This window comes from Dermacentor albipictus, unplaced genomic scaffold (assembly GCF_038994185.2).
Source record: "Dermacentor albipictus isolate Rhodes 1998 colony unplaced genomic scaffold, USDA_Dalb.pri_finalv2 scaffold_15, whole genome shotgun sequence".
Lineage (NCBI taxonomy): Eukaryota > Metazoa > Arthropoda > Arachnida > Ixodida > Ixodidae > Dermacentor > Dermacentor albipictus.
In genome coordinates, this window is record NW_027225569.1 from 2,217,039 (window position 1) to 2,225,838 (window position 8,800).

An 8,800-nucleotide genomic window follows, 5' to 3' on the forward strand; every position below is an offset into this window, starting at 1 on the left:
CTGTGATCGCTGTTGTATCGGTTGTGTTTCATCGGCCATCTTTGTCCCTGTTTCTTGCAGTTGTGTTTCCCCTGTCGACTTCTTTCCTGATGGCTTGCTTATTTCCTTCCTCATTGGCCGTTGCATAAATTCTGTTTCCTCCCACGAGTCGGGCATGTCCTCCTCAGAAGTCCAGTCATCCTGAATACTGGAGTTGTCTCCCAGAGCTTCCATGGTGTCTGGAGCTTTCTTCGTAACTGTGAAGTTCTGGGGTGCGATCGCACAAACAGCTCGCTTTTCCGTTCGTTCGGTCTGGCTGCGACGTCACAAAGTAGGCCGTCCGCAAGACTTGTGAGAACGGGAGGGAGAGCACAGCCAATAAACGAGCGAGCCCAGCCCCGGAAGTTTGCGTCACCACATTGAGCTTCGATCGGGGACGACACATTAAGTGCAGAATGTTTGTGATGCTTTAATAATTAAACACGTAATATAAGAAAAAGATTCTTGCTGTTGCAACATATAATCTGCCTCGGAAATCTCATGCGAGAGCAGAAAACTAATTTAAGCGGCATATATTTTTGTTTAGTCCGCTAGGTGGTATCGCACACGCCAAAACAAATTGGCGGGAGCGCGCAGTTCAATTGCAAAATGGCTGTTCGTCGGTTGCAAAATGTCGTCCCTCAAGAATGTCAGACTTGGCCCTCACGTGTCGCCACACCAACGTGAACTGTTGTTGGCGTTCATGGAGGGCCATCCCTACCTTGTGCGGGCATCGTGCGCACTCACACAGGAGTGCACGGTGGAGCGGAGGCGGCAGCTTTGGAGTGAGCTCGCCGCCCTTCTGAACACAGAGGGCCCGGCCGCCAAGACAGCCGAACAGTGGCAGGTGTTTTGGCGGAAGGAAGTATTTCTTTCCCGCCGAGATGCCGCAGCAGCTTCCGCAAGTCAAAGGTGAGTGCGAGGAGCGGTTCTGTTGCTCGCGATATTTACAATGCTGTCCGTAATTGCAGCGGCACGGGTGGTGGCCGTCTGCCCGGCCTTCGTGGCCGTGTCATCGCCTTAGTGGGCACCTCCACGGTGACCGGAGTGTGCGAGCCCTTCTACCAACCGCTCGACGAGGTAAGCCATTAACAACCGCACCAAAAAACGGGAGGACGCGGCAGTAATTTACAGAAGTTGCGCCGTGTATACTGCATCGCGTAAGCAGTGTTATACCCCAGTCACGCAGGCCGCTTCATTCGCGATCGCGCCCAGTTTAGATAGAATTTCTCGACAGCCACTGGCTCCTTTCTTCATTCCGCGAAGGGAGGCAATAGAAATAGAGAAATTTTGCCCCGATCGGGATCGATTCAGATCAAAAGTGCCTGCATGACACTGGTATAACAGATATAGTTCTTCTTCCTTTATGTGCATGTGTTTGCTGTGGTATGCACAAGGTGGCTTACTACTGGGATTTCAAGAGATTTTTTTCTCCTGTCATAACCCTACGTTAGTGCATATTGGGAGGAGCAGATTACGCAAACTTGACAGAACTGCTTCTTCGCATCTTATACATAATGCAGCCCGCCTTGGAGGTGACCGTGCAATCTGTGGGCACCACCGCTGGAACAAGCGGCCTTTCACGTGAAGGTAAGCTTTTGCTCTTCCCTGTTGCCTTCCTGTTTGTGGAATCTGTTTCGTATATAAGGAACGCAAACTATTTCTACTCTAACCGTTGAGTGAATGCACTCTCTATAACCAATAGAGGAGCACTGCAGCAGCCAGGAGTGGTCCCTGTTGAGCCACTGCCCCGAAGCCCTCCAGCCACTGCAGAGCCTGCAGCTGGCCCTGGCGGAGTGAGAACCAGTAAGTGAAAAGAAAATATCCGGCAATGTCACAGCTTGAATGCACTGGACGTAATGTAGTGTGTTTAGTTCATTAAAAAGTGGTACTTTTTCCAGGCTACCAACCCCGGGTGCAGCGCCGGTCTCGAGGCCCTCGTCGGGTGTCCCACCGGGACGCCTTGGTTGAACGGCTCGCGGACGACTACGCCAGAACCGTCGTACAGAACGACGAGACAAACGAAGTGCGTGTGCCCTTGCCTGCTTTATATGGTGGAGCGTAATAGAATGACAGTACAAAGGTGTAACATTTTTTAGCAATTTGATGAGCTGCACAGGTCATCAACTCACATACATGGCTAACACGTGTTTCAATAGCTGAACTGAAACAAAAAAAACTAAGGGAGACGGACGAGAACATCATCATACATTACGTAAATGGTCATAAACACGGTCACTTGCAATCATTAACCCAATGTAACAGCTTCAAACACAGTAATCACTGCCATTAGCATTTCTGCAACATGCAATAACTGGGTGGACTAGACAACAGGGACACTTGCAATCAATCACACAATAACAGCTTCATACATTCCTATTTCCACTAAAGCTCTTTCTTTTGAGCATTTTCATAAACATGGCAAGTTGCCTGTAATTAAATCACTCGTTGTAAAACACTGCCTCATATGACTTACTCGTTTCAAACCTTGGCCGCCCACTTTCAAGTATTAGCTAATGAATTTTTCCGCATATGCTGTAATTGCACCTCACACATCGGATTGCGCATGCTGATTGTGATAGTTCTCCCCCATCACACAAAAATATTCATGTCTGAAACATTTTTCCCAAGGCAGCGGGGTAAATTGAGTGGCATATGTAAAACACCTAAAGTGCTCTGGGCCCTTCATCGTCGTAATTATTTGCAAAGGCGGTAGCTAACTCACAGTTCAAATTTAGCCTGTACACCTCCGTAAAGTTTCCTTTATTTTGACGCACTTAGAAACACTATAGCTTGCATAGTTCATTGAGGACGATGGAGAACACAAACCTCAATAAACTATTAAAACATAAAAAAGGAGAAGACTGTTGATTAATGAGTTGCAATGGTTGTAATTAAGGCAGTAAGAGGAAAACTTTGCCACACAATACACTTAGGACTGTGGCTATTTCCACAAAGTTTGAAGTTGCTAACTTGTTCTGGAAGGCTGGGAAACATCACATATAATGGCAGTGCGACAGCTTGCAATGCTTGAATAACAATTTATATACAGGGTCCAATACATGCTTTTGCAACAAAATGCAACATAGGGCCTAGCATTCTTTGCTACAGTGATACATGTCATGGTCGCTTGCTCATTTGCAATCCCAAACTTATTGCTATGCCATCTGTTAACTTTCTGGCGGCTCAACAGCATAAAAGTACATATGGTATTGATATTTCTTTGCACAACTACATGAAAAGCAACAACAAAAAACAGATACAATGGTGCAGACAGAGAACAACATAGAAAGTGTTTGTCCTTGTCCCCATAACTAATGAACATATGGTAATCTGAATGAGCATACATGCAGATGAGCGCCTTTATACCTAAAGTGCTTGGGACCACCAAAATCATCCGTTTTACAGCTCACTTTGTAAACATTGTGCACAGCACGCCTCACACTAGGAACCGACCGAACATAAATACTCTTTCGTTATGCAGGTCACTTTGCTGTAGAGGTGCTTGACCGATTGTGGGGGAATGGATGCTGATGTAATGATTTCTTTCTAGCTCCTTCGTGGTATCCGCCAGGGCGTAGACCAGCTGGCTGCAGCTACTGAGCGGGTCGTGGCTGCTGTGGAGCGGCAGGCTGACCAAGTAGCGGAGGCACTGCGGCCAGTGGGCCAGCTTTCGCAGCTCTTGGGCCAGCTAATGCAGGAGGCAGTGGCTGCAAGGAGGGAATAGACAATTTGAAGTTTTATTATTTATTGTATTTTTTGTATTATTCATTATTTTCGTTCATTATATCTTTGATCTTGTTTTGTACGTTTAAATATTTTTTTAGTGATCTCTAATCTTTGAGATGTTACTCGAAGGTAGCAGAATTTAAATAGTTACCTTATTTCCGTTATGTGCACAAGAAATTGCATACTATTTTTGTAACTTTATCGTTAGTATGTTTTAGTATTTTTTAGCAAGTATCATTAATATGTTTAGGGTGTTTCAGTCATATGAGTTAGGTGGCAGTCATGCTAGCGTTGCTCTTTCTATACTCTGTATTGTTGCACGTAGGTCCAATTTTTTTTCTTGCAAGGTTCCATATCCAGTGTCTACCTGAAATCACTAGATGGCTGCTTTAGAATTGTGTTACACATTACATATAGTGAAGCTAACTCTTGATTTGGCGCCTGACGGGGATTCTCCAGCTAACAGCTGATGCCTTGTACGCGGAGAAAAACAGTATTAGTCATATTGTTTTCAACTAGGTCATGTTATTCCTGCCATTTATATCGAAGTACAGAATGCGTCAGGCTTGCATGATGCTTTTTATTTGTATGCTTACCACTTTTATAATGAGAGGGTAATAAGTGTTACATGAAGCACTTCTTGCTAGCCACACAGGCTCCTGCTGTGATATTTTTTTGCTACGACTTCCATGCAACTTTATATATGCTAAGCTACAGCTATGGAGTGCATTACTGTACCTGATACTGAAGAGTAGTTCAAGGTGCTGTGATATGTGACATACACACGTCCTGCAGGCATCCTGCTACAGCAGCACGCTAGTCCAGCTCTTTCTGACATATTTCGTCACTGTTACTACTTCAGATATGTTGTATTATATGGGGTGTATCTGAATGCAGAACATGTAACGGCTGACATTTATCTGTATTTTTTGTGACACGAGGATGTTTACAATGTTGAAACCATGGAGTACATTAAAGTAATACCATTTGCTTGAGCTACACCATGTCTTGGCTTTACTCCATGCTGGCTGAATATACTACATGAACAATGTGCCCGTTGCAGTGTGAAATGAAATGTTCTTGTGACGTTTCAATCTAGCTACCCAGCTGGCTACAGGGGTGGACAAAAATGTCGAAATGGCACGACATGTCTTCGTGCAAAACCTACCTCTGTCTGTTTTGTTTTCAAAATTCCCTGTTATAACAGAGTGTCATTTTGCATTTTGTGTTTCTAGTTATATAAGAATAAAATTACAAAAGAAAAAAAGAACCCGGAAAAGAGATGCAGCTGCACACCCGCTCAGGTACTTGTGCTGTTTTTTGTATTCTCCTTGAATTTGCGTTCCCATCAGGAACTAAGTTGCCCAGCAACACTTTTTTAACGTCTCTCTTCCCCTGTTTCTAAACCTTTTGCTACTGTGACACACCCTGTGAAAATCTGCAATGGAGATTTCAGTATTAATCAAAACAAATATTTTTGAAAATGCGTTGCATCCTTTTTATCAAGGGCGACCATTTCAATTTTTCAATGGCATTATGAGGTTTGCCTTTTCACGCCTATGTTGGAGAACTCACCTGGCTTTACGGTTGAGCCGCGCGGCGAGCCTGCTGTTGCTGCCTCAGCCGACGATGCAGCGCACGCAGGTGAGTGGTACGCCATGTAGGAGTCGCAAAGAACAGGTTGACAACCTGGCTCCTCATCTGCTTCGCCCTCATTAGCAGCTTTCTGGGCGTTTCTTGCCGGCATGTGTGGTGCCCTTGAGACACAGGCAAGCCCCGCTGCAGCGGTGGCTGGTTGTCATCGGCCTCCTCATCACTGTCCTGCAGCTCCGGCTCCCCTGCCTTCAAAGCAATGTTGTGGAGAGCGGCGCAGGCTGCCACGATTGTGGCTGCATCCTTGGGCTCATAAAGGAGTGTCCGGTACCTTTCAAGGCACCGTAACCTTGCCTTCAAGACGCCGATACCCCTCTCCACAACGTTCCTCATGGAGGCATGGGCCTGGTTGTAGCGCCCCTCCGGAGTGTCAATGCCTGGATGGCCTGGCACAGGTGTCAGCAGCCATGGCTCAAGAGGGTAGCCTGAGTCTCCTGCATGTTGGAAACATAACTGTGTAATATACTTCACTGATTGCAACATGTCTGCAGCACTCACCAAGCACCCATTCTCCACGTCGCAGGTTACGTGTGAGGCGGCCTAACAGTGGTGAGTGCCTCCACACGTAGGAGTCATGGCACGCTCCGGGGAAACGGGGATCGATGTCCACGATGCACATGTGGGCGTCACACACCTGGAGGGCAGAACAAACGGGCGGAAAATGGTTCAGAATAAGCAATTTGAGCTGGAATATTTTCATATTTCACGTCATGCTGACAGATAAATAGTCTCAATGAAATGTTTTTGCACCAACATGATTTCATAATTCTTTCCCAGACACAGCTACATTCTTTCTCACATTATTAAAAAGCAATCTCCGAAATAGCCTTCGTTAATTATTGCAAGAAATGTGCAAAAAGCTACATTCACGAGGCATTTGTGAATTAACGCTCATCATAGCCGCCTTGGTTGTTCAATGTGTACTCTTATACCCGTACCCCAAGGGCACTATCGATCGATTTGATTCGGTTCGAAATTATCAACCGTGATTACCTGCCTCCCACAGCTTAAGCAAATGAGTCAATCTGGACCGAGAAATTAAATTCCGAACGGGCTCGATCACGATCGATATTGCTTTACGTGGTACCCGTATTGTACACACTACGACGGCATTACATAAAACCGATAACCTAATAAAAGATGACAGCGTGCAAAAAAAATGTCAGATCGTGAGTACTTACGATCATGGTATTCAAGGCGTAGAAGCCTTTTCTTGACATGAAGCCCGCGGTCTCGCCCGGGCTGAGTCCTTCGGGCTGTTTGATCGCTATGAGCGTCCCGTCGACACAGGCCACTACACCGGGAATGCGGCCGCGATCCGCAAAGGCCGCCTTTGCACTAGCCTTGCCGGCTCTTGTCAACGGGAAGCTCACCCAGCCCTGTTGCCGGCCCACCACGGTTATTGCTTCCGCAACTGCGTGAATGCTTTCGCTCACGGAAACCTGCCCCATGGATACGAATTATTCGCTGCCGATGGATCTTTGGTAGCTCCCTGTCGCGAAGAAACGGAGAGCACAAAGCACCCTGTCTTGCGTCGTGATGCCACCGGTCCGAAGGCCACCGATGGCGTCTTCCAGTTGCTCGCAGAGCCAGCGCACAGTGCGCTTCGACAGCCTGAAGTGGTCGCGGAACTCTTCCTCGGTAAGCTCGTCAAATGCTTCCCGAAAGATGCGTTGCCGAGGCTGCCCGAGCGACTCCAAAAGCGCGACGATAGCAGCGGCCGTCGCGACTCGTGAGCACCAAACAAACTGCCGAACAATGAACGCGATTCTCTGAGCACAACGTGAAACGGCGAGCATTCTCGACAAATGCACTCGGATCAATCAAAACTAAAACAGCACTATTTATATTTATCACAGCGCAGGCGCAACATTTAATTTCACTGTGATCACAGTTGTTTTCAATAAATAACATCGCTAACGTTCGGCGATGGCGGATCGCGTTTTAATCTCGAAAAACTCGACCCCCGCCAGGGCCAGCCATGTTCGGCGAGCGACGACATTATGAGCAGACGACAGGCGCATCGTCTGCTACTAGCGCTGCTATGGCAACGGCCATTCATTCTTCGAAACGAATGCCCTTGTCGACCCCCCGCAGGGGCGTCTGCGCAAGCAGGCGTTTGGTGTGTTGCGACACCACGGACCCGAGCACACGAGGGTTGGACCCTCCCGCGTGTAGCCGTGCGCGGCTTAGCCGTGTCCGGGGAAAAGGGGATCCTGGGGGTTGAGCCAATGCCGGGTGTTTGGACCTTTACGGCCCCTCGGCGGCGGCAACACACCCCTTTGGCCTCGGCTTCACGTAGACGGCACCCCCGGACTGACCCACCCGGGGGAAATCGGCAGTCGCCTTTTCCTGTCCTCCTCTCCAATCTTCGTCTTTCTCTCTCGCCTTTTTCATCTTTCCTGTCTTCTCATCACTTCTCCTCACTTCCTAGTTTCCCGGCGGCAAGGGTTAACCTTGTGTAGCTAGCCAGCCTTGGTTATGCTGTATTTGGTTATAGCAGCGATGTACGGCTGGCGTTGGCAGGGTTTCTCTAGCAGCAACTCCTGTCACGTCCCCCTGTTGGGCTCCATGGTGGGTGGTCGGCATCGCGGCCGAAAACCCTACTGTACTCATGGAAAATGCTTTTCCTAAACTCCCTGATCGCCCTCATAAACGAGGGCGCACCGAAGATCTCTTTCAGTTTTTCGGACGACAAGTCCAGAATTTTCCACGTTTTCATGTCATCCACTCAGAAAAACCAGCTAAACAAGTACGAACAATCTCCCCTTTCCTTGTCTCTAAGTCTCTTACCGAAGTTTTTGGCCCAGGATATAAGGTATCGAGGATGGCTAGCGGTGACCTCCTCTTGGAGCTCCGCGACCAGAAGCAATTTGAGAAGCTGCCACAGCTAGTATCATTTGGGGAGACCCAAGTAGTAGTAACCCCGCACCGCACGATGAATACCTCCCGCGGCGTTGTCTCGGACGATGATTTGCTGGAGCTCACTGAGGCTGAGCTCTTGGAGGGCTTCAGCGAACAGAATGTCATAAATGTCAAAAGAATTAAGATTAGGCGAGATGGAAAAGAACTTGCTACCAAACACCTAATACTCACCTTCAATTCAAGTATCCTGCCCGAGTCAATCGAGGCAGGGTACATCAAGCTCCGTGTAAGACCGTACGTGCCGAATCCCCTCCGATGTTTCAAGTGCCAGCGTTTTGGCCACAGTTCGCAGAGCTGCCGAGGCCGCCAAACTTGTGCGAAATGCGGCGTGCATGAACATTCCTCCGAAGCCTGCGAGAATTCTTTCCACTGCGTAAATTGTGATGGCGAGCATGCCGCATACTCGCGGTCATGCCCGTCTTGGAAGAAAGAAAAAGAAATAGTAACAATCAAAGTTAAGGAAAATATATCATTC

General features: G+C 47.8%; 1 protein-coding gene across 1 annotated transcript; it reads right to left on the reverse strand.

The window, feature by feature from the left end:
* Nucleotides 1-3,621: 3,621 nt before the first annotated feature.
* Nucleotides 3,622-6,851, reverse strand: LOC139051888 (putative nuclease HARBI1). Its single transcript, XM_070528927.1, has 4 exons — nucleotides 6,582-6,851; nucleotides 5,899-6,034; nucleotides 5,323-5,834; nucleotides 3,622-3,728 (listed from the first exon to the last, which is right to left on the reverse strand). The coding sequence occupies exons 1-3, from the start codon at nucleotides 6,849-6,851 to the stop codon at nucleotides 5,329-5,331; spliced, it is 912 nt and encodes a 303-aa protein (XP_070385028.1). The 3' UTR covers nucleotides 3,622-3,728; nucleotides 5,323-5,328.
* Nucleotides 6,852-8,800: the final 1,949 nt, after the last annotated feature.

Excerpts from the sequence above, each read along its gene's own strand:
- LOC139051888 (XM_070528927.1), bottom strand. The coding sequence starts at position 6,851 with ATGGGGCAGGTTTCCGTGAGCGAAAGCATTCACGCAGTTGCGGAAGCA. Across the intron at positions 6,035-6,581 it reads ACGCCTTGAATACCATGATC|GTGTGTGACGCCCACATGTG; the intron begins GTAAGTACTCAC and ends TCTGCCCTCCAG. Across the intron at positions 5,835-5,898 it reads ACGTGGAGAATGGGTGCTTG|GAGACTCAGGCTACCCTCTT; the intron begins GTGAGTGCTGCA and ends TCCAACATGCAG.